The 27,192-nt window shown below is 36.3% G+C and overlaps 1 protein-coding gene across 3 annotated transcripts in view; it reads right to left on the reverse strand.

Annotated features, from left to right (window-relative positions):
• Nucleotides 1-27,192, reverse strand: part of LOC150080668 (fibrillin-2-like) — a 1,460,049-nt gene that overhangs the window by 33,722 nt on the left and 1,399,135 nt on the right. For 2 of the 3 annotated variants that reach the window (XM_090381969.1, XM_090381967.1), the window contains exons 64-65: nucleotides 18,478-18,607; nucleotides 7,328-7,643 (exon numbers count right to left, since the gene is read on the reverse strand). In XM_090381969.1, the coding sequence (XP_090238095.1) occupies nucleotides 7,328-7,643; nucleotides 18,478-18,607 (446 nt within the window). The remainder of the gene's footprint in view (nucleotides 1-7,327; nucleotides 7,644-18,477; nucleotides 18,608-27,192) is intronic. The other variant, XM_090381968.1, reaches the window with a different exon arrangement.

Below are 27,192 nucleotides of genomic sequence, written 5' to 3' on the forward strand. Positions count from 1 at the left end.
CTGGATGCAGGGAATAGCTTTGATATTATATACTTTGATCTTAGAAAGGCTTTTGATACTGTTGCACATGGAAGACTGCTACACAAATTGGAGCAGTGTCACATTGGAGGCAAATTGCTGCTATGGATAAAGGGGTGGTTGAGGGGGAGAAGACAGAGGGTGGTAATCAATGGACACTGCTCATCGTGGACTAATGTTATTAGTGGAGTCCCTCAGGGCTCAGTGTTGGGTCCATTATTGTTTTCTGTATTTATAAATGATATTGATGATGGTATATCAAGCTTAATGCCCAAGTTTGCAGACGATACAAAGGTTGGCAGGGTTGTCAAGGACACTACTGACACTATGCTGCTGCAACAGGATCTGGAAAGGTTGAGCAGATGGGCTGAGAGATAGCAAATGAAGTTTAACATTGACAAATGTGAAGTACTACACATGGGAAACAGCAACCCCAGAGCAACGTATCAACTCTGTGGTACTACACTGACAGCGGTAGAGAATGAAAGGGACTTGGGGGTGGTTGTGCAGGCAGATATGAAGTTCTCTGAGCAGTGCAGACGGGCTGCAAGAGTAGCTCATGGAGTATTGTCAATGATATACAGGAATTTTTCCAGCAGGGATAAGGAGGTGATTATTCCCTTGTATAAGGCAATGGTCAGGCCACACCTAGAGTACTGTATACAGGTCTGGAGGCCTCATTTCAAGAAGGATGTAGAGCTGCTGGAACGAGTACAGAGAAGGGCAACAAGATTAGTGAATGGAACAAAGGGGTGCTCTTATGAAGATAGGCTTAAGTTTTGCAAATTACAATGTCTGGAGACTAGGCACCAGCGAGGTGATCTGATAGAGGTGTATAAAGCCTTGAATGGTTTGAGCATGTTCAATGCTGATGGGATTCTTCCTCTAGCTCAGAATAATCACCTAAGAGGGCATAAATTCAAATTGAGGAAAGACAGATGTAGGATAGACGTGCGGAAATTTGCCTTTAGCCAGCGGGTGGTTGGTTGGTGGAACAGACTTCCATCCCTTGTAGTGAAGGTTGATAGCCTAAATAAGTTTAAGGCTCAGCTCGACAGGTATTTTGAACGAACAGAGGGGTGAAGTGGAAGTGGGGTTTTTTTTTTTTTTTGGCTGATGCTGCATAAGCTTGCTTTCTTGCATCAAATGCCTCTACTAATGCTAATGCTAATGCAATTTTTGGACTGATTTTACAGGCTAAGGCCTTAGAATTTCATAAGCATTTTAATGAAGGGGAAGAACAATTTATTGCAAGTATGGTTGGTTGGATTGTTGAAAAAAGGGTTTGGAGTTAGGAATCTGAACATCACTGGAGAAAAATTATCAGCTAATACGAAAAAATAGCAACATTTATTGCTAAGTTAGCAAAAATTATTCAAGAAGAAAAATTTGAATTTGGATCAAATTTACAAAATTTGATGAAACAGGCCTGAATTATAAAATCCTATCCAAAACACTTGCAGCTAGAAAAGAAAAATGAGCCTGGTTATAAAATGAAGTATGGAAAGAATGACGGTACTGGCATGTTCAAATTCATCAGGGGGCATAAGCTTAAATCAACTTTCATTGGAAAGTCAAAGAATGGACAAGCTTTAAAAAGTGTAAAATGTTTGCCTGTTAACTATGCAAATCAAAAAAAAAAAAAAAAAAAAGCATGGATGGATTCAAGTTTGTTTTTACCTTCATGGTTTCATGAAGAATTTGTCCCTAGCACAAAAAAATTTGAAAGAAAAGAAACTTAAACATAAAGGTAAAAAAAAAAAAAAAAAGGTAAACTGCAGCCATTATCAATCCACTGCAGGATGGAAGCCTCCTCAACAATTTATGTTGAGTGAAATGGACCATAATCTGCCATGCTGGTCCAGTGCAGGTTGGCAGATCAACAGTATTTAGCAATCAGCGGCTCTACTCTAAGAGCATGTGCTACTGCATTCCCGCTCCTGACCACTCAGCTACAGAGGCCGCTGGGGACTACCCAATAAAGCACTATTAATTTTAGACAATGCTCCATACCATCCAGATGAAAGTGAACTAGATTTTGGTGACATCAGATCTCTGTTTTTGCGACCTAATGTGACATCCCTCGTTCAACCTCTAGATCAAGGTGTTTTGGAGACTGAAATGCAACTATAGGAGAAGTCTCTTAAAATGTCTAAAAATAAATATCAAAAATATTATTTACTGGATGGCAGAAGCATGGAACAATGTTAAAACATCTACTCTTATTAAATCCTGGAAAAATATTTTATGCTCCCAAAATGAAGCCAACGAGAACGAGATGGCAAATGAAGATGAAAGAGGTGAAGTAACCCTTTTAGAACTAGCCATTAACCTTCCTGTTTTGGACATTCTTACTACAGAGGATATTAAAGAGTGGATGAATTCTGATGAAAACAGCTGGAAATGACATGATATGATCGTAAAACTTGTTGACGAACAAAAATATGAAAGTGAAGATGATGAAGAAGAATGCACAGAAACTACAAAAAAAAAGTGACACACACACACACACACACACACACACACACACACACACACACACACACACACACACACACACACACACACACACACACACACACACACACAAGGTCTAAATGCTGTTGAGTCAGCTTTACGTTATATTGTATGGCAGGAGGATACCAAGCCCACTGATGTTTTGTTACTTGGGCACCTACAAAATATAGCAGCTAAAAAGCGAGGCGCTTCTATGAAACAGAAACCCATTAAGGAGTAGTGCTAATGACTGTAAGTGTACATTTTTATTGTATATGACTTATAATTTTTATATATGTACTATTTTTTTAAAACTTTTGTAATAAAACAGTTGTAAATAAAATTAAAAGTGTTTTATTGTATAATTTAAAAGTCATTATGTTCAATAAATAGGTCTAATCTGAAAATAGAGTGTACATTACATCATCACGTTAATGTATTCAAATCCAGTTTATTTAATAATAATTTACCAAACTTTCTGTGTTATCTGAGTTTTTGATTATCCGAGGTACCCTCGATCCACATTATCTCGGATAATCAGGACTCTACTGTAATAATAATAATTCTCCCCTGATGGGAGAGTTTACAACCTGTGATGCATACTGGTACCAAGTGCATCACAGGGTGGTTTAAGAATAATAATACAGCATATAAAATATAATACAATATTAGGATCTGAGACAGCTGAGGTAAGAGGTGTTACTTTTCTATGAACTACTTACTACTTACTTTTCTATGCTTACCCCTCTAAGCATAGAATGGTAAGTAGAGCCATTAATGAACTTATTTACATCAACAGAGAAATCAGCCAAGGAAGGACAAACTGGAATGTGGGAAAAAGCAGTCTAATTTTTTTAACCTTGTATGAAGTTGTGAGAACTGTTTTCTCCTTTCATGTGCTTTTGTGGTCAATATGATTTAAGTTGTCGGTTAATACAGCAGTGTTATGACTCACAGTAGAATACACTTTACTTTCATAATGAGTTGCCCTGGTTTTGCACTACTTTCAAACAAATGACATTGCCAAAAGGTTAATCTGCCCTTTACTTAAAAGATCAGACACTACTACCAACAGCCTGTTTCAAAACTTAGTGGCTCATCACCGGGTAGTCTCTTTTAAATAACTGTCAGATTAACCTTTTGGCTATGTTGTTTGAAGGTAGTGCAATACCAGGAAAACTCATTCTGAAGGCAAAACAGTCCTCCCGACTTCACATAATTAAATGAAAGTTCCTGTAATAAACACAGTAATTTACTGCAAAAGTTTAAAACTCTTTTAAAATTCATTTTATTGTAAAATTAGGTTAAGGTACTGAACTTTTTCATTAAGGCCATACATTTTTTGCCTTCTTGGAAATGACTGGAAACATTTAAAATCATGAGGAACACGAGAGAGAACACCACTCTTCTTCTTTTTTTGTTTTAATCAAAGCCTCCTGGCAAAATACATGCTGATTTCATATTCAATATATTTTAATTTTACATGAATTACAATTTTATGTATTTAAACCTTTTCATTAAAACCTGACAGTTTGTCAGTTATTAGTTAGCACAAATTTCTTTAAGTTGATCACCTGGCTAGTCACTATGTGAGCTGCCCAGGTGGTCAACTTAAAGGTCAAATAAAGTTTAACCGAAGCATAACATTTTTTGTCACCCACTGGTGACAAAAAATGTTATGCTTCGGGGGCTTATTCTTTGCAGTTATTAATGTGATGGTGTTTGTAACATTTGTAGTATTGCCCAAATGACCAACTCTTTTCTATTTCATCTTCTTTTACTGGTCAAAGTGCAATACTAGCTGGGAGTGAAAAATTGACCTATTAACAAACAACATGCTTGTTTATTGGCATTGGTTAGTTATGAATTTTGCTCATTTTGGGTCTGATGCAGTTATCTTGCCACTGCCAAATCCAGTTCATGAACTCTCCAAGAGAAAGAACTTTTGAATTGCAAAGCATCTGGTGAAAGGAATTCTAAAGAATTCATATTTTCAATGTTTGAAAATCTGAATTTAGATAGTCATCCAACATACCTCACTCTGCATACTGAGGTCACTATTCTTATATATGTTGAAGAATGTCATGTGTCAATTTATTTCACCAACATTTTCAAACCTTCCACTTCCATTTTGGAAATTGATTAAAATAGCAAACTAAATAAGAAGGATGATTCTGACATAGTCATAGTCATTTTTACAGTCAGGGTCATCATGGTGAGTCTAAAACACCATGTGAAGATTCTGTTTTTTTGTTCAATGAGGAAGTATGTTATTGCTGCATGTGACTACATAGTGAACAAGTTCCCACTGAAAAATTATGTTGTTATAAATGCTGAAGTAACACGAATTTAAACTTCAAAGATTGGCAGTGCCGTATTTTCAAATTTGAAATTTTTTGTGGACAAGTTTCCAGTACTTCTTAGTTATTGAAGATAAAGAAATAGTTGAAGCAGTATATACCCCAGGGGCTCACATCTGGTGAGTATGGGCTTGGCACACCCAGGGTCCTGAGCTGGATATCATCATTCTTCTCTTCTTGGTGATTCCCTTCTAATTTGACACACACACACACACACACACACACACACACACACACACACACACACACACACACACACACACACACACACACACACACACACACACTCTCTCTCTCTCTCTCTCTCTCTCTCTCTCTCTCTCTCTCTCTCTCTCTCTCTCTCTCTTCCTTGCACCATAATAATAATGTTCCGCAGCATTAGTTCTCTCAGTTTCAAGTTTCAGCTTCAGAGCCTACCAGATGTTATCATGAAAGAAGAAAGAACTGATGTATGGTGTTCCTTGACTAGGGAAGTGTACAAGGAAGCTTGAAATATAATATTATCCCAAGTCATGCTAGCATTTTAAGTTCCTCACAGCAGTGTTAAATATGAGAGAATATTTAGCCAGATTAAAAAAACAAAACCTGAGCTCATATGCAAAGGTTTGGAAATGCCCCTGACAGCCAAATCTAGACAGCAAAGCCATTGTTATGAACAATAACTTTGACTTCAAATTTCAGAAGAGGAAAATACTCTTGCGGGTAATCAAATACTCTTTGATTGCTTCAAGAAAAATACTCTTGTAGACTTTGCCCTCAGAAGAGGGCAAAGTCTGCAAGAATATTTTTCTTGAAGCAATCAAAATCAGTTGATGTCTTATAGAACATCCAAACAGAAATCTATAGATAGAAAAATTTCAGGTAAGCTAATGTTTAAAAGCATACTATACTGGTAAACAAACCCATGACTATTTTAATATAAATTATGCATTTTGTCAGCAAAATTTAATTTATTGTGCAATGTGCACTTTAAAATATCTCTTGATTTTCCCAAAAAAGCTTCTGTTTTCCTCCTATTTACAAATGCCTGATCTACAGCATTTTGAAATTCAAACTTTAGCACAGAAAGAAATTTATTAGTTGATAATGAATATAAAATTCTTTAGTTAACAATATTTAGATCCTTTTTCAATGTTCAGAGTGAAAAATATCAACTATATACACTGATGAGCCAAAACATTATGACCATATACCTAATATGATGTTGGCCCTCCAAGTGCAGCCAAAACAGCTTGTACTCAGCGAGGCATGGATGCTATAAGATTTCTAAATGTGTCTTGGGGTATCTGGTACCAACATGTAACCAGCAGATAATTTAACTTCTGTAAGGTCAGTGGTTGAGACCGCAGATTGGAGTTGCTGTTCCAACACAAACCACAGATGCTCGATGGGATTGATGGTCTGAGGAACTTAGAGGCCAGGGCAATACCTGGAAGTCTTCCTGTTGTTCTGCAAACCAGTCTCAAACAATCTGGGTGGTGTGGCATGGCGCATTATCCTGCTGAAAGGCGGTACCACCAGAGGGAAAGACTGTTGCCATGAAAGGGTGTACCTTGCCAGCAATGATGTTTAGGTAGGTGGTAGATGTCAGAATGCCTGGGGACCCAGGGTATCCCAGCAGAGCATGGCTCAAAGCATGACACCGCCGCCACTAGCTTGTTTACGTCCTAGGTGCATCCAGGCACCATCAATTCCCCAGGTAAACGACACACACGTACACAGCCATCCACATGGTGCAACAGAAAAAGTGATTCATTTGACCAGATGAACTTCCAATCACTCAAGGTTCAGTTTCGATACTTGCGTGCCCATTGTAGGTGCTGTTGCCGCTGGATGGGGGTTAGCATGGGCACTTGGAGTGGCTTGCGGCTACGCAGCTCCATTTTCAGCAGAGTTCAATGTACTGTTTGTTGTAACACATTACTCCAGTCACCAGCATTCCAATTACCGGCGAGTTGCGCCAAAGTCGCCCTTCTGTTGCCACGTACCATCTGGGAAAGACTTCACTCAGATCGAGCATCAATGAGCCGTCGTCATCCAACACCTCACACGGTTCGTGGGTTTCCCCTCCTCGGAACACTTTCGGTAGGTACTAACCTTGGCTGACCATGAGCATCCCACCAGCTGTGCCATTTTGGATATGCTCTGACCCAGTCGTCTGGCCATTACAATTTGTCAAACTTGCTTAAGTCGACTGCCTTTCCCATCTGAAGAACAAGAGTAACACTGATTAAAGGAACTCAGTATCAGGTATTTTTTATACCGTGTCCCGACCTGCACACTGGTTCACCTGCAGTTGCTTCGATTTGCATAACGACTCGCTGGTTATAATTTTTTGGCTTATCTGTGTGTGTATATATATATATATATATATATATACACACTTTCTTTAAAGGTATGTTAAATATAATCATTTCATAGCTATTCACAAAATTAAAAATTATACTATTTACCATTCTGTTCAGTATTCTTTTTTCTAGTCTTCTTGGTCCTTTGCTAAATAATGCTCTGCTTTTAGAAGTTTTAAGAGTATTGCCGTAGAAGTTAGTAAAGTTACTCTGGGTTTCCCTCTTTTGCCTACCACCATTCACTTTGCATGAGTAGCATCCTTCAGTTGATATTATCTTGTCATTTGACACTGCAAATGGATCAGAATCAGGAATAACATGTACCGGAAGGTTGTTAAGATTGCCAAAACTACTTATTGTGGAATCTGCTATTCTATTTCCTATTCCACTTGAACCTGGGGACATTGTTGAAAGACAGTGCCTATGGTAAATATTTGTAGGTGTCAGCAAATAATTATGGATAACAATATATCTAAAAAAATATGTTATATAATTAAATTGTACTTTTTAACTAAATACATATAATGACTTAAATTTTACAAACGTAACATAATTAATTAATACATAACTTGATACAGAAGTTATATAAAGAAACTCAAAGATAATAATTGATACTGAAAAAAAATATATAGATATATAGTGTTACAACTGCATTGGGATACAAGATTAGGGTTATAATTTTGTACTGAAATTGAAATTTATTGAAATTGAATCGAAATCATGACTCACACTAGAGCAGCAAAGCAAAAGGCTCAAGCTAAATGGAATGCTGTGGCTTAGAGGAGAACTAAGGGGGGAATTTCCCTCTGAATCACAGCCTTTTAAAATGCATTGCTTGCTTGATGTTTGTGGAGCAATCAGGTATGGGACATGATATTGCTGAGGGGAATGTCTTTGTGTGTGTGCATGCGCGATGTAAGGAAATGAGGCGACAACTCAGCATTGTTAGGGGGCCTATATGAGAGCTTGAAGGACAGGGTGGATGCCCTCGAAGGATCTAAATTGAGGGGCCCATCAAGCTCTTAGCTGCCCACATCAACGCCAGAGATTGCACTTGATCATCACGCAACACAGCGGCAACCCCCAAGGCAGAATGCACTGGTCCCACAGGAACTAGTAGTTGTTGGTGACTCTATTGTCAGGGAAAAGGGAAACATGCTATGTAAAAAGGATAGGTGGAACAGGACCAGGGTATATCTACCAGGGGGAAAGAGTTGATGACGTTGTAGAGCAGATATTATCTTTTAAGGGCACAAAAGGTGATATTGTTGTACTAATGATATTAAGATAGGAAACCGGTGGAATTACTTAACAAGTACAGATCACTGTTGAAAAAAAAGCCATGAATTAGGGTTGAATTTGAAAGCGTCTGCAATTCTGCCCAGACACGATAGGAGGAAGTATATGATGACAGCCTTGTCGATCAATTCGGCCCGAAAGATTGTGCAAGGCTCAAGGGGTAGAATTTTTTTCAGCCTGGAATGTATTTGTTAACAGGAGAGACTGCTTCTACAGGGATGCGATACACTTAAATAGAAAGGATGCAAGAATTTTTGATGATGCTATCGAGGCAGTGTTAGGTAGGTCCGAAAACTGCCAGCTTGGGGGGGGGATACAGGGAGTAATAGATTAACAGTGGCCACTGGCAGAGGTGAAAGTGATTCTTACACTGCTTCTATTGGAATGAGCAGCAGCCTGGAAAACAAGATGCAGGGTATTTCAAGACTGCTGGGAATCATTGCGGTAAAAGTAAACACATGGGTCGTGTTAGGGTAGCTAAGAATAGGAACAGGTGCATGTATACTTGCATGTACACCAATGCTAGGAGTTTGGTAAATAAATTTGATGAATTTGACGTATTGCTCAAAACATCAAAGGCAGATATTGTTGGGATACCAGAGACATGGTGTCACACAGAAATAAGGAATGCAGAACTGGAATTTGGTGGAGTACAATGTACAGGAAGAATAGACAGGATAGAAGGAGGGAGGGGTTATGCTATTAGTTAAGAAACACATAAAATCCAAGGAAGTGAAGCCAGTTGACATCGCTGGACAGTGCAGTGTAGAGTCAGTTTGGTGTGACATAAGCATTAGAAGATCAAAATTGAGAGTAGGAGGGTGTTATAGGCCTAATGACTCTGATGAGTATAATAAGAAACTGCACAGGGAAATAGAGTGGGCCAGTAAATCAGAGAGTCTTATAATGAGGGATTTTAATTTCCCAGATATTGACTGGAATTTGTGGGTTGGTCACTCATACTAGCAAGACTTTTGTGGATTTATTGGATGATTGTTTTCTGCATCAGCATGTTCGGGAGGCAACTAGAGGGAGTAATACTCTTGATCTGATTAGTAGTGATTCTTCATGCATTAAGAATCTGCAGATAAAGGAACCACTAGATGGCAGTAATCACAGTGTGCTGAAGTGGGATTTACTCAAAGATGTTACTCAAAGGTAAAGGGAAGGATTTTTGCTTTTGTAAGGGTGAATAAGGTGGTCTGAGTCAGTATTTAATTTCTATACGGTGGGACCAACTGATGATGTTACCAACAGCAAATTCAAAATGGGAAACATTCAAAGAATTTATCTTGGAACCTACTAAGCTTTACATACCAAATAAGAAATATTGTTCAAGGTTTAAGCCTAAATGGATGTAAGATGAACTAATGAGGCATATGGCAGAGAAGAAAAATACATCGGATACATATAAATTAATGGGTGACATGGTAGCCTATGATAGCTTTAAGCTGTTCTGTAACCAAGTCACAAAGGAGGTTAGGCAGGCAAAGGCAGATTATGAGAAATCTTTGGCAAAAGGACGCAAAGAAAAACAACAAAGAGTTCTTTACCTATGTAAACTCTAGAAGGAAAGGTGTATGAATCAGATTGGTTCACTGGATATTGATGGTTTAACTTTTGATGATCCTACTCAGGTGGCTAACAAACTAAATGAGTATTTTGCATCTACATTCACCCATGAGTAGTTATTCAGGAAGGGGAATGCCAGAGGTGAGTTAAACTCCGTCAGTGAGCTAGATGATTTTGTAATAACGGAGAGGAAAGTGGAGGAGAAATTGTTGAAGATAAACATAAAAAAGGCACCCGGGGTGGATGGGATCTATACAGTTATATTAAAGGAGGCAGCAAAGGAAATTTGCAAATCCTTAGCCATAATTATGAGAGCTTCTCTGGGCTCAGGGAAGGTACCCATGGACCTGGAGATTGCAAATTTGACTCCAATTCACAAAGGAGGATCAAAGAGGGACACAAATAATTATAGATCTGTTAGTTTAACTTCTGTTCCAGGAAAATTAATGAAGGCACTGGTTAAAGAAGCACTGCAGGATCATCTAGACAAGACTTCAGTTATAGCTTGGACATAGCATGGTTCTGTTAAGGGAAAGCCTTGCCTGACCAATTTGATTGGATTAGCATTAGCATTAGCATTTAGCATTAGCAGAGGCATATGATGCAAGAAAGCAAGCTTATTCAGCATCAGCCAAAAAAAAAAAAAAAAAAACCCACTCCCATTTCACCCCTCCGTTCGTTCGAAATACCTGTCCAGTTGAGCTTTAAATTTGTTTAGGCTATCAACTTCAACAACAAGTGATGGAAGTCGGTTCCACCAACCAACCACCCGCTGGCCAAAGGCAAATTTCCGCACATCTATCCGACATCCGTCCTTCCTCAATTTGAATTTATGCCCTCTGAGGTGATTATTCTGAGAAAGATGAAGAATCCCATTGGCATTGAGCATGCTCAAACCATTCAAAGCCTTATACACCTCTATCAGATCACCTCGCCGGTGCCTAGTCTCCAAACTCTGTAATTTGCAAAACTTAAGCCTTTCTTCGTAAGAGCAACCCTTTGTTCCATTTACTAATCTTGTTGCCCTTCTCTGTACCCGTTCCAGCAGCTCTACATCCTTCTTGAAATGAGGCCTCCAGACCTGTATACAGTACTCAAGATGTGGCCTTACCATTGCCTAATACAAGGGACTAATCACCTCCTTATCCCTGCTAGAAAAATTCCTGTATATCATTGACAAGACACCATGAGCTACTCTTGCAGCTCGTATGATGATACGAGGATACTATGATGTGGTCACAAAGGATCTGGATGCAAGGAATAACTTTGATATCATATATTTGGATCTTAGAAAAGCTTTTCATACTGTTGCACATGGAAGACTGCTGAACAAATTGGAGCAGTGTGGCACTGGAGGCAAATTGCTGCTATGGATAAAGGGATGGTTGAGTGGGAGAAGACAGAGAGTCGTAATCAATGGACACTGCTCATCATGGAGTAATGTTATTAGTGGAGTCCCTCATGGTTCAGTGTTGGATCCATTGTTGTTTTCTGTATTTATAAATGATATTGATGATGGTAAAGCAAAGCTTAATGTCCAAGTTTGCAGACGATACGAAGTTTGGCAGGGTTGTTAAGGACATTAATGACAGTACGCTGCTGCAACAGGATCTAGAAAAGTTGAGCAGATGGGCTGAGAGGTGGCAAATGAAGTTTAACATTGACAAATGTAAAGTACTACATATGGGAAGCAGTAACCCCAGAGTGACGTATCAACTCTGTGGTACTACACTGACAGTGGTAGAGAACGAAAAGTACCTTGGGGGTAATTGTGCAGGCAGATATGAAGTTTTCTGAGCAGTGCAGATGGTCTGCAAGGGTAGCTCATAGTGTCTTGTCAATGATATACAGGAATTTTTCTAGAAGGGATAAGGAAGTGATTATCCCCTTGTATAAGGCAATGGTCAGGCCACCCCTTGAGCATTGTATACAGGTCTGGAGGCCTCATTTTAAGAAGGATGTAGAGCTGTTGTAACAAGTACAGAGACAGGCAACAAGATTAGTGAATGGAACAAGGGGTTGCTCTTACGAAGAAAGGCTTAAATTTTGCAAATTACAGTGTCTTAATACTAGGCAACTGCGAGATGAACTGATTGAGGTCTATAAAGCCTTGAATTGTTTGAGCATGCTCAATACTGATGGGATTCTTCCTCTTGCTCAGAATAATCACCTGAGAGGTCATAAATTCAAATTGAGGAAAGACAGATGTAGGATAGATGTGTGGAAGTTTGCCTTTAGTCAGCGGGTAGTTGGTTGGTGGAACAGACTTCCATCCTTTGTTGTGGAAGTTGATAGCCTAAAAAAATTTAAGACTGAACCGGACAGGTATTTGGAACGAACAGAGGGGTGAAATGGGAGCGGTTTTTTTTTTTTGACTGTGCTGCATAAGCTTGCTTTCTTGCATCATATGCCTCTACTAATGCTAATGCTAAAATTTCTTAATTTGAACTATGAAGTACGAATATGTTATGTAAATTTCTTAATTTGAACTATGAAGTATGAAATTGAACTATTAATTTGAACTATGAAGTATGAAATTGAACTATTAATTTGAATTATGAAGTATGAAATTGAACTATTAATTTGAACTATGAAGTTCAGGACATGGTTGTTTTATATGTAGGCTGCACAGTCTTTTTGGTAGTGAGCGAGGCAGCAAATTTTTTATTTGCTTTTTAACTTTTTAAAATTTACATAGCTCTCAGCAAATTAAAAATTTGCTAAGGGCTGTGTTAGTGGAAAGTAAAAATAAAACTTACAACAGCCATAAGCAGAGGTGAATTGAATTCCTGCATTGCTTCTATTGTTAAAATGCAGTAGCATGAATAACAGGAGGGAATTACAAGGGCTGATGACAGTCTCCAGGTTCAGCATTTATGTAAGCTGTATAAGAGTTACTAAAAACACAAACAAGCACACATTTATTTGCTTATGCAGAGGAGTTTAATAAATAAGTTTGATGAGTTTGAAGTATTAATTGTCATCAAATGCTATCATTATAGTATAATAGAAACATGGTGATACTCTGATATTGAGGAAACATGATTGAATATGGTAATAATGAATGATGATAATAATGAATACAGAAAGGACAGACAAGATTGGGGGGGGGGAGAATGCTTTTGGTTAAGAAGCATACAGACTGTAAAACAGTACAACTAGCAGACAGGTTTCTAGGGTAATATTGCATCAGTCTTGTGTAACATAAACACTAGGCAAATAAAAATGAGAGTTGGAGTCTGTTAAAAGCAAAATGATTGTGTTGAGTATAGTGAACATCTATACAGAGTGGATCAACAAATCAGAATGTTTTATCATGGGGATTTGAACTTTCCAGATATATACTGGAACTCATGGGTTGGCTGCTTACACAGTAACAAAGCACTTCTTGATTTATTGGAGGACCGCTATCTAAACTAACATGTTAGAGAGGTAATAAGTGAAAGGAACGTTTCTGATCTGGTTATCAAGCATTGATAGAAAGTGTATTAAGAATCTTTGGGTTATGGAACTTTTAGGTGATGGTGATCATTGCATATTGGTATACATTATTCAGCAAAATAACTACTGTAAAGGGATGATGGGATTTTGTTTTTGCAGAGGTGATTATAATCAGCTTAAACATTTTTTTTTAACTCGTTCATTGGGACCAATCGATGTTTGTAAAAAAATGTAAATGCCAAATGGGAGGTAATTAGAAATATAATCTTTGAGGTCATTAAACATTTTATACCAATTAAAAGATATTGTACAAGATTTAGACCAAATGGATGTCAGATGTACTTATTTGCTTAATAGCAGAGGGGAAAAAAATGCATGGGATGATTATAAATCGTCAAGGGAAACAGAGTTCTACAATAAGTACAAACCAGTATGTAACCAAGTTACTCAGAGGAAGGAGGGATGTTGAGCAGACTAAGGCAGGTTACAAGAAGTCCTTGGGTAAGAGTGTAAAGAAAAGTAGCAAGAAATTCTTTGTGTATATTAATACTAGAAGAAAAGGAATGAATCATGGTCCACTGTGTATGAATGGTATAACTATCAATGATCCTTTACAGATTGCTGATAAACTGAATAAACATTTTGCATCTGGATTCACACATGAATAAGTTTTTAGAAATGAGGTTAGCATAAGTCTGTCAAATACTGACTTGTAATTAAATGATTTAATAATAACAAAGAGTAAAGTTGTAGAGAAATTGCTGCAGCTAAAAGCGTACAAAGAACTTGGGGCTAACAGAATCTACTCAATTTTAATAAGAGAAGATGCAAAAGAGGTAGATAAACCTTTGGCCATAATAACAGTGAGAGCATCTACAGGTACATCCCCTTAGATTCAGGGGAAGTACCTGTAGGTTGAAGGATATTAGCATTAGCGTTAAGCACTCCAAATATTTGTCTAGTTCAGCCTTAAATTTATTTAAGCTATTGAATCCCACAACAACAGATGGAAGTCAATTCCAGCAAACTACCGGCTGGCTAAAGGCAATCCTCTACACATCTATTTTACAACTGGCTTTCCTCAATTTGAATCTATGCCCCCTCAGGTTCTTAATCTGAGCAAGCGGAAGAATCCCATCAGCATTGAGCCTGATTTTGGTTTTTTTTTTTTTTTTTTTAGGAGCATTAGCAACTAAGACCATACTGCTCCAGGGATATGTGGTGGTCATTTCCCTGACCTTTCCGCATCCTCCGTATTTGATGGTCACGGGCTCGAACCCCGGCCTAATCAAGAAGCGTGTGCTATGCACTGCTGCTCCTGCCCACCTGGCTATGAAGGTGCCAAGCATTAAGCCTGCTCAAACCATCAAACCATTCAAGGCCTTATACACCTCAATCAGATCACTTTGCAGTTGCCTGGTCTCCAAATGCTGCAATTTGCAGAACTTAAGCCTTTCTTCGTACGAGCACCCCTTTGTTCCTCTCACCAATCTTGCCCTTCTTTGTACTCGTTCTAGCAAATCTACATCCTTCCTAAAATGAGGTCTCCAGACCACTATACAGAACTCAAGGTGTAGCCTGACCATTGCCTTATACAAGGGGATAATCATCTCCTTAACCCTGCTAGAAAAATTCCTATATATCATTGACAAGACTCCATGACCTGCTCTGGCAGCCCATCTGCACTGCTCAGAGAACTTCATATCTGATTGCACAATTAACCCAGGTCTTTTTCATTCTCCACTTCCCTGAGTGTAGTACCACACAGTTGGTACACTTCTCTTGAGTTACTGCTACCCATATGCAGTACTTTGCATTAGTCAATATTAAACTTCAGTTGCCATTTCGCAGCCCATCTGCTTAAGTTTTCTAGATCCTGTTGCAGTAGCATACTGTCTTTACTGTCATTAACAACTCTGCCAACCTTTCTATCATCTGCAAACTTTGACAATAAGCTTGATATATAGGCCACTGTTGAAAAAAAGGTGTGAATTAGGGTTGAATTTGAAAGTGTCTGCAATTCTGCCGAGACACAATAGGAGGGAGTATATGATGAGAGCCTTGTCGATCAATTTGGCCCTGAAAAGATTGTGCAAGGCTCAAGGGGTAGAATTTCAGCCTGGTCTGTACTTGTTAACAGGAAGATACTGCTTCTACAGGGATGGGATACACTTAAATAGAAAGGGTGCAAGAATATTTGCTGATGCTATCGAGGCAGTGTTAGGTGGGTCGGAAAACTACTAGCTTGGAGGGATACAAGGACTAATAGATTAACCGTAGACGCTGGCAGAGGTGAAAGTGATTCTTGCACTGCTTCTATTGGAATAAGCAGCAGCCTGAAAAACAAGATGCAGGGTATTTCAGAGACTGCTGGAAGTCATTGTGGTACAAGTAAACATATGGGCTGTTTTAGGGTAGCTAAGAATAGGTACAGGTAGACACTTGTACCTACCATGTAAGCAGAGACTAGTGAAATTTACTTAAAATGTGGATGACTTTCTGTGAAACAACAGATGAATTTTCGGGATAAAGGAAAATCACTCTCTCCTAATTCTCTAATAAAGTGCTTACAGTAGAAACAGGTTGACTAGAGCCAATGTCTGCTTCAGGAATATGCCTTGATTTTTGTCAATGGCAGTGGACACAGATAGCAGTTGAACAGTGCGACTTTTTGGTACAGTAGAGGCAGTTGTATAAGTTTTATGGGCACCAGTAAATTGTGGAATGGTTTGGCTCTTAATTCTTCATCCTTTTAGCTCTTAATTCGTACTTTCTACAGCATCAGCTTTATTGCCTAAAGGCAGAGGTGCAAACAATGCATATCCAGGTCTCTTGAAATCAGTTCATTATATGGAAATTTTCAATGTAATGACCAAGGGGAAATCAAAATAATTCGCTAAATAGAAAAATTTGCTATATGGAAGTTCGTTAAAGAGAGCTCCAACTATAATCAGATAGGAATCTGAAACTCATAAGCATACCTCTTCATGGAGACATTGGTGATTTGTGAATGACACAAAGGGTTGTATTTCAGTCACTGATTGACTGCTACCAATAAAATATCAATGGATATTCCTGTACTATCTAAACCACACAAAGTAATGAAGAAAACTCAAAATTATAACGTATGTCATGTCCAACACCCTCTACAGGTTAAATAAAAACATAACATAACAAAATTCAAATTAATATAGAACTAAATCATAATAAGAAGTTTTAATTTAAATAACATTTAATAAATTTAAATTTAAATAAAATCAAATGATTGAGTAATGAAACCTGATAACAGAGAAAATTAAGAAATATAATGAAGAAACTACACTGTAGTCACAAACATTCAAACAAAAAGAAGAATGGGACAGAAGAAAATATATATCAAAGAAGAAAATGGGGGGGGGGGGAAACAAATATAATGGACCATTTTACATATGAATCAAAAATAACTTTACTATAGAAACCAACTGGTGATATCACTAAGACTTACAATAAAAGAAAACACCAAAGTACATAGCAAATACAGATATTCCTGCCTCAGTTAAAAAGTTAAACTTGATAGGTGCAATTCAGCTCCTACATACCAAGGACATGTATTCAAAATAAAACAAAATAAAATAAGAAAAGAAAAGACAAAGTGGGTTGTCTTAGATAGGAGACACACTTACAAGCACCAAAGAAGGAGTGCCATTTTTATATAAAAATGGCACTCTTTCTTTGGTACTCTCTTATATAACAATGGCACTCTTTTGAACTAAATAATCTTATATGATCTGAACCAAAAAAATAAAGAACAGGACTCAATTATAAAATCTGCCATGACTACCACTCTCTATAGGTTAAATAAGAATAAAACAGATAATGGAAATATAAATTCTTACTAAACCTATAAAGGGAAATGGCATGACACAATTTAAATTTTGAGTTCTCTTTGTTATTTTTTATCTGTTTCAGATTGTATATGGACTTCCATTTTGTTGGACAGCAGCCACCGACTGATATATAATTTTTTTTAGAGATCACAAGTGCTGATATTCCCTTGAAGAGGTAGTGCTTATGAGGTCCAGGTTTCTATCTAATTATTTAATTATTACAACAGTGTGCTTATTCTTTGGTGCTTGTGAGTGTTTGCCACTTGGAGTATTTTGTGTTCGCAGTGCTCAAAGTGAGTACTGCGCTGTCTTTTCTTATTTTTCTTTTATTTTAAAGAGAATTGTACCTAGTGAAGTTCAACCTTAACTAAGGCAGGAATTTGCTGCAGTTAAGGCTGAACACTAAACCACGTTTATTACTTGGTTCAGGGTTTTATTATTTTAAATGTCTTAGTGATACCACATTGATCCCTATAATAAAGTTAAAAACTATGATTTGGTGAGTTTAATTTGATTCATCAAATTTAACTTTGAAATAAACCTAAAATTTGTTACCAACACATGGGTTAATTGTGTCTCCTCATTTAAAATACTTTGAAAATAAGTGCAAGCTACTATGATGTAAGCACTGAAGAAGGTGGCATGAAATGGTTTTCAGGAGTGATTTCAACAGCTTCATAACAACTTAAAAACTTGTATCGCTACTCAGAAACACTAGAATTGAAGAAAATATTTTCTAAGGTGTACAAATTCAAAAACTATGGTACTTTTAGTTTTAGAATGTACACATTTTAGTACTTTGAGCTTCAGAATGTACATATTTTAGTACTATACATCAGGAATTGTAACTTTAAAATGTACCAGCACATGTTCAGTTCTTTTAGTCTTGTATACAAATAAGAACCAAACTGAAATAGAATATTCCATACTGGAGATACTTAGTTTTCATTTAATAAGACATTCTGCCATAGTTTCATTTTATAATATTAACTATTTAAGTAATACACTCATCTAAAAAATAAACCAAATCAGTACTTTATTTATAAGACATCTAATGATAATAAACTTTTTACCCACCCTTGTCCAATTCTTTGATATCCATCAGGACAACCACAGGTAAATCCATTTGGACCAGTTGGAGTGCATCCAAAGGCACAAGGACTTCCCTGACACCCTCCTCCAATTCCATTGCCCAACGTATCCACTTCTTTGAAAAAATATATAAAATATTTTAGTTTGCATTTATTTCCACAAATACTTCTGAAATACAGAAAACATTTATTTCATGTATTGTGAAAATAACATTCTGTGATTATTCATGTAGAGATGATTCAGATGTAAGGGAAAAATGCCCATTTAGCATATTAAATTGCTGATTTAACATATCTGCATCAAGATAAACTTTATCAATTGCCAGTATATTGACACAAACCAGTATAAATAGCACTATCCATTTCTGTTAACTAGTAACCAGACTAGTAATTAATAAAGGAAAAATGTCAACTTCAACAGGAAAAACTTTAAACATTAATTAAAAAAAATAATTCTGATAGTTGGTCAAATACCTTGTACAAAGTTAAACAGGCTTAGATAACACACAAGACAATAACTATTTTGTGTACTACTACTTACTTCCTTATAAAAAATATGTTTCTAATTTTAATCACAGAATAGCTGAAAAACCAAATCTTGTATGAACACTGCTGCAGGGAAGGCTATGTAGGATTCCTTCTAAATTGTGGATTTCACTGAATGGAAGAAGCATACTGAAAATAAGAGCTTCTCAGTCAGGAAAACAATCTCTCACTTTAAGGTGGCAAACTTTTCTTGCAACAAGCATTATTTTAACATTGATAAATATGAGTTAAACTAGTAGTTGATCATTCATTATTAGTGACATCATATCTGGCAATATTGATCCATTGAAAAGATTATTTTCACTGCAAATAGTGAATTGATATTCACTATTTGTAGGGGCAAAATATCATTGGTATTACAATGGTTTGTGGCCCTCCAAAGTTCAAATCTACCCAACGACATCTTATTCCTTAATATTTAATTTCTCTCGTTGGGTTTTCCCCTAGACAACTGAATTTTTAACATATAGATATATATTAGGAGTGAGTGAGAAATTTTGATGAAGGGAAAATAGTGGGTGAGATTTAATTCAACTACCTTTGCCTTTCACAGGCATTAAATGCCTCAGTGCTTTTAGAGGTAATGTCTCGAAAATCCCTGATGTTTGTGCCTTTCCGACAGCTGCGACCTTGGCAGAAGCGAGGATGATATGGTTTATTTATTTATTCTTTTGTTTCTTTGGTCAATATATGAGGCATGGATGGGATGAGGAAATGTTTCGGTCTATTGTTTCTACTTTCTAGCAACAATTAGTACTGATTTATTGTTTCCTTGTGGAAGTTGTTTATTTTTGATCCACAGTGCTTTTGTGAGTGACATGGGCTATGAGAGTTAAATAAAAATAGTTTATATTCTATTATTAGATTCTTTGTAGTTATTCAACCCATCATCGACCATGTCAAGTGCTGAAAAGAAAAGGTGTCGACAGTATCTGGATGAATATCTAGATACTATCATCTTATTGAAAGCCCATTCGACTCAAGACAGTCCATATGTCTTATGTGTAATAGTTTTTTCAAATGAAGCTAAGAAGCCATCAAGCCTTTTAGATCACTTAAAAAGGAAACATCCTGATAAAGTTGGTAAACATATTGAATATTTTAAAATTTTAAAACAGAATTTTGAGTAAGATGAGTTACTTCCTTATTTAAGAAGAACACACAAACAAATAACAATGGAATGATTGTGTCTTATAAAATTGGAGAAATCATTTCAATAACTGGTAGTGCTCATACAGTTGCTAAGACTGTATGAGCAACTGTATGAACACTACCAGTTATACAGTTGCTAAGACTGTTATAAAACCTGCACTGGAGACTGTAATTTCAACAGTGATGCATCAAGATCTTTCCAGTATTTTAAAAGCATTGCCATTGAGCAACAATTCAATTCGAAGATGAATCGAAAAGATGTCAGTTAACACTGAAGAGCAGCTAATTGACAAATTGAAAATTCATCAATCTGAATTTTCTATTCAGATTGATGAATCCACAGTTACTGACAATAAGGCCCTTCTAATGGCATACGTTCATTATGTCACTGATGATTGTAAATGGCAAGAAGAGATGTTGTTTTTAAAATCTATAGAAACTGACTGGCACTGGACCATCTATTTTTGCTGCTGTAAAAACATGGTTTGATGTAAAACAAGTACCATTGGAAAATTTGGTATTCTGTGCCACTGATGGTGCTACCTTCATGGTTGGAAGACATAAAGGTTTTACAGCCCACCTTAAGGAAGTATGTTCCGAAGTTTTTGCAATACACTGCATTGTACACCGACATTGTCTGGTTGCAAAAACTATTTGTCCAGTTCTTTTTCAATCTCTCAGTATATTTATTAAAACCATCAATAAAATAAAGTCACATAGCAAATATGATTGCCTTTTCAGAAAATTTTGTGTTGATAATGAAGAACAGTATGTGAGGCTTCTTTTACATATAGAAGTCAGATGGCTTTCTAAAGGAAACTGTCTAACAAGATTTGCAAACCTTTTTAAGATAATTAGTTTTTTAGAAAATGCATGAGACAGACACAGATTTAGCAAAGCAAATCGGCAAACATAAAAAACAACATATACTATATGGCTTGGATTTTTCAAAAACTTAATGAAGTATAATTTCAACTTCAAGGGAAATTAATTACGATAATACACTGCAAAAGTGTATTAAAAGCCTTCACTGAAAAACTGGAAATATTTGAAAGCAATTTAATGAGAAAACAATTTCATGGTATGCAAGAGTTAGCTGAAATCAATGAATCTCTCACCAAGAATGGTATTAAGAATTAGTCAGATCATTTGTGTTCTTTAAAAGGTGAAATGAAAAATAGATTTTCAGATTTATTTTCTTTTGAAGTGAAGCCATGGATGTTAGATCCAAATGGATGTGATGCTGGTCTGCTAGTGAAGAAATTCAAGAACTTATTGAATTAAGATGTAAAGAAGAATGAAATTTATATTAGATAAAGGTATAATGGCTGAGTTGTGGGGATCAAAAACAACTGAACTTCTTTATCCAACAATGCGGTCGGAAATGGCCAAAGTACTTATTTGTTTTCCAATGTCTTATGTGGTTGAAAGTGGTTTTAGTTCAGTAAATAAAATATTAACAAACAAAAGAAACAGAATTGATATATGTTCAAGAGGAGACAGGATTAAGCTTACTAATATCATACAGAACATTGAACTTTTAGCTAAGAAGCATCAGGCTCAGGGATTCAATTGAATAAAAAGAGTAAGTATAAAGTATTTTCTTGTTTAAAATTTCATGGGGGGGGGGTGAGTAGGGAAAAATTGTCAAAAAAGCCCTTTAGGGGGTGATAATTAAAAAAAAAGGTTCAGAAACACTATTCTAGATCAAATATTTCTGTAACTGAACTACTGAATTATTAAATAAAATTCTTTATAGATTGAATACACGTGATCTTTGTGGTGGCTTATCTTTTCTTTACTCCAGTTTTTTCTGTTTGCTACAAATGTTCGGCAAATAAATATTGATATGCACAATGCTTTCACACCATCAAATGTAATGTGATTACAGAAAACACTCAGTTTGAATGACTACAATGACATTAACAATTAAGTATTGCTAATGGATAATAACCTCAGGCGCTTGGTGATTCCCTTCTACTTCAGACTCTTGTTCTCTCTCTCTCTCTCTCTCTCTCTCTCTCTCTCTCTCTCTCTCTCTCAGGGTAACTCAGAAATTTATTTATTTATTTTATTTTAATTTTTTGTCTGGTGCAGCAAAAGCCTCAGGCTTCCTTTAATAATAATAATAATAATACAATACAATTTTATCAAGAGAATTTGTTTACAATAAAAGAACTTGTTAAGAAAAGTGAATTTCTTGACAACAAGTTGTAATTCATCATTTACAACAGTTTTTGCATACAGATTTGTTAACTAACAGAAAAGATAATGAAGTCATTACACATAGTACATTCCACACTGCAAACAGAGAAAGTAATTGATCAACATATCAGGTCTAATCTACTGTATCATTGAGTATCAAAAATCTTCTTATTAGGAATTTTAATTTGGAAACAGAATAACTTCTCCTGAGCCTGAAATCAACACTAGCCAACAAGTTATTTATTATGTTCATTATGTGCCTATCTCCAAATCTATTTAGTACCCTAGGGTGAGGCAAAACAATTGCTTTTGGATTCCTAAAGTTATGTGATACATTCCTTTGAAGATTCGACTCTTGATAAATAGCATTAAGATTCTTCAAGAATAAATTTAATTTCAGTTTTTGAATTGGATAAAGTATTTTATATTTCAACAAAAATTGCCTTCTCTTATTCAGATCATTCCAAGAGTTTGTCCCCATTAAAAGTTTCAGAATCCTGTTAAGTAAGTTGTTTATTACCCTTATTTCAGTTATATTTGCTCATGCCCATACATTTACTAAATAATTGAGTTGGGAGTCCACTAATGCATAATATAAGATAACTTTTGTTCTTAGATTTAACTTATTTTTGATGTAATAAAAAAAGTAAACATAAAATCTCATTTTTTTGTACAAGTTTGTTATATGCATTGCCCAACTTAGACTATAGTCAATCCATAACCCAAGGTAACAGTGATTTGAAACTTCTTCCACTGTTAGACATTTGCAATTCTGGAAATCCTGAACATGTAGGCATTTATGTTCATGTAATTTAATAGAGGGATGAATGTCCAGGGTTTGATGAGGAGGTCTAATTACCAAAACTTTTGTTTTTCAAAGCTGAGTGCTAATTTATTGTCATGCAACCAATTTTGTAAATTTATTACATCCTGCTGTAAATCTTTTGCCATTTTTGTCAGGTTCTTTCCAATTGTATATAAGATTATATCATCTGCATAAATTTTTAAAAAGGAGTTCTTTATTTCTTCGAATATGTCATTTATAAAAGTGACTAACATGATTGGCCCTGCATGAGTGCCCTGAGGTACTCCTCTCTTTACATTATATGATTTTCCCTTTGTATTCTTTACTTCTACTGTTATTTTTCTTTTGGTTAAATAAGATGCTAAGAGTTGATTGATTCTTCCCCTTATACCATATTTCTGTAATTTCTGTTTCAAGATTGGGATATCAATTAAGTAATATGCTTTGGTCAAATCAATAAATAAAATCATTATGAAGTTATTGTTGTTTAAATGTAAGTTAAAAGAATCTACTAAACTTTCTAATAATGTCTGTGTGCTTTTGCCCTTCTGATATGAGAATAGAGAGTTGTTTAACAGTCCATACTGATGTAAATATTTGCTTATATGGGAAAATATATGATTTTCTATTATTTTATTTATAACCGACTGAATTGTATTGGTCTATAATTACAAAAGCCATCAGGTTGTCCCTTTTTATATATAGGGAGTATTTTAAAGGAAAGTAGATTTGAAGGATAATTTCCCGATTCTAACATTCATGCTATAAGTTCCACCAAGAGAACAGTGAACTGTTCTTTATTTCTCTTTACTTCAGTTACTGTAATACAGTCCAGTTCATAAGTTTTCTTGTTCTTTAACTGTTCTATGATCTTAAGAATTTCCATGTACTGTGGAGCTAAGACTACACAAGAGTTCACTATCTGAGGAGGACTATCTTTTTGAGCAAAGGAGTCTTGGCAATAGTGTATTTTGTATCTACTGAGATCTAATACAGCTTTGGCAAATCTATTTGCAGCCTCATATTGTTTGTTTGTACCAGAGATCTGTTCTAATAATGTTTTAATTTGATTTCCCCTTGATTTTTTTCCCTTGTACTTAGTAGGTTATTTATAATGTTCCATTTTTCCTTTTGAGTTATCTGCTTATCCATAAAAAGTTGATTGTAATAAGTGTTTTTTTGTTTTCTAATCATAGCGATCAATTTATTTCTTAGTATTTTATAATTACGATAATGTTCTATCTTTGATGGACAATTTCTCTACTGCCTTAAGTATTTATCTCTTCCATTAATTTACCATTAATTCTTCTATTTCTTTTGTCATCCAAGGTTTCTTATGCTTAATCCTGTTACTCCTAGGATTTATGTTGCAATCTGAGTGATTTACTTTTTTCTCCGTATTTAACCTTGAATTGTTTATTATTTGTACTATCTTATTTGAAAAGTCATTTACATTTGTTGTGTAGGATATTTCCTCTTGTATTAACAAGTTTTCCATGTTCTGTTTCAGTTTACCTGTTGATGAATAATTTTTCTTCGCAACATTTGTTAATTTTATATCTTCACATGGATGTTGTTTTGAGTGCATATCTATTATTAGTATGCAAGTTCTGTGATCTGAAAGTTGATTTAATAGTATGTAGGAATTTGCATACTTCAACTTTATATTTGTTATAATGTGATCTAAGCATGAGCTTACTGTTGTATCACCCACAATCCTTTGTTGCCTAGTTATTCCAAACAAGGTATGTTCAAATCCATAATTGTTTAAGATTGCAGAGTATCTGACCTCTGTTAATATAAAAAGTGACTATACATGAGATATATTCTTTCATTGCATTTATATATTGTAAGAAGTTAAACCATTTTTTTCTTAATGACCTGATATTTAGAGCTACCAGAAAAAACAGTTTTTTATCAATTAAAAGAGCTTGAACATTTGGATTATTTAAAAAATGTAAAGGTGAGGTGAAAATTTGTGATTCCTCAAAAAGCATGCCTGATGTCTTAACTTTACCTTAGTACCAGATTTCAAGTAACTACAATTATTCACAATAAAGAAGTCTATTTTATATACTGCAGTTTTTTAACTCAAGATGCTTATGGCTCTTGAAGATTCATTATTCTTCATGTAAATCTTCCATGTTTTAACCATAAAAATTTGTAATTATGAGTTTTCACTAATTGTTTTGGGAAACAAAACAATTTCTTGAGGTGAGTAGTAGTAGTAGCAGTCTCTATTACGCTGGGAGACGGATATAATAATAATATTAAACAATAAAAAAAAAAAAAAAAACCACATCGCGAAAGTTACCCCATTGGATTTCCCTTCCTAAAGGTCGGAGTGATGACTGAGGCAGATAGTGGCACCATCTGGTGTCACTCACAAGAACTAAAATAAATAAATCACTGGACATAAGCTGAAGGTAAACAAGTCCACCTCCATAGATGGATGATGTCGCAGATAAATATTATTCATACTGCATCGAGTGTGGCACAGGATAAAGTCACTCGTATTCAGGCTCTTAGGCAGACGGGTCGGCTTGAAAAATTGGAGACAGTCTCCTGAGCAAGACAGTGGAGCAAGTGACACTGCCTCCCATTAGACTACCACAAGAGAAGGGCAAGACCATCCAGCCCTACCAATTGGAAGTATTTCCAGCACAACTGCGCCAGTGACAACTCAGGAAGGAAGAAAACTCCAATGCATGAAGTGGAGCATTGAAATGAATACATACATCATGCGAGCATACTATGAAATAACCAGGCTAGAGACTGTTGGAACGATACCCGGATATTCAGGTCACCGAACAACGATTAGAAGACCAAAGAAGGACCATCGTCACGAAGAACCTAATAGCTCCTGCCATCTTGGAAAAAATCAAGCAGGATATCAGCGATTTGCTGCAAAGCACATAGAACATGGTCAATATGGAAGCAGAGGAGGAACAGCATACCATGGAAGCAGAGGAGGAACAGCATACCATGGAAGCAGAGGAGGAACAGCAAGAAGAAATACAACCCAGAGTAGCTGAAGTGGAAAGAGATGAAGTCATGCTATCCAGAATAGAAGACGAGTGGAAGAAGGCCCTAACAGAATTCGAAGGAATGGACCCCACGAACCCACGTGATACCTAAGCAGAGGCCAAATAAAATCCCGTGGAGAGTAACAGACCACCTCAATCGGCAAATAACGCCACATTACCTTGACAACAATAATGCAACGCTGGAGATTATCCACACAGCCTGATACTGTGCTGCCATAGCAGCCACTAGGATTAATGGAAAAGAAATGAGAGACCAGCAGCAGAAGAATAGAAAACAGAAGGAACCACCAGCTTGGGAAAGAAGACTTCAGCAGAAGATAGAAGAATTAAGAGTTAAAATAGGTCAGTTGATCCAGTACCAACAGGGTAATAGAAGAAAGAAATTGATTGGAAAGGTGAAGAGCATCCTCAAGAGAGACATCGTCCACAGCAAACATGAGACCAGAAATCACAGAACAGGAGAATACTTGGAAACACTGAAGCATACCCTCCTCGAACTCAGCGAGAGACTACACCGATAAAAAGAGAGCTCCCAGAGGAAAATAAACAACTGAATTTTCGATGAGGACCAAAGAGCCTTCTACAGGAAACTGGGTGTAGATGAGAAAGCAGGAAACGGACCACCCGAGAAGAAGACGATCAAAGAATTCTGGGGAAATATCTGGAGCAGTGAAGTAAGACATAACAACAGAGCACCCTGGATAGAAGTAGAATGGAAGAAAACGAAGGACACACAAGAGATCAGAGAGTGGGAGATTTGAGAAGAAGTAAAACAGTCAATCAGCAACACCCACAAATGGCAAATCCCGGGAATTGATAACATCCACAACTACTGGTACAAGAAGCTCACCTGCACACACAAGCACCTAGAAGAACAGTTCACTCGAATGATAAGGCACCCGGAGACAATCCCAAAGTTTCTCACTGAAGGAGTCACATATCTGAA

Source organism: Mastigoproctus giganteus, chromosome 9 (assembly GCF_048544385.1).
Source record: "Mastigoproctus giganteus isolate SK-2022 chromosome 9, ASM4854438v1, whole genome shotgun sequence".
Taxonomy (NCBI): domain Eukaryota; kingdom Metazoa; phylum Arthropoda; class Arachnida; order Uropygi; family Thelyphonidae; genus Mastigoproctus; species Mastigoproctus giganteus.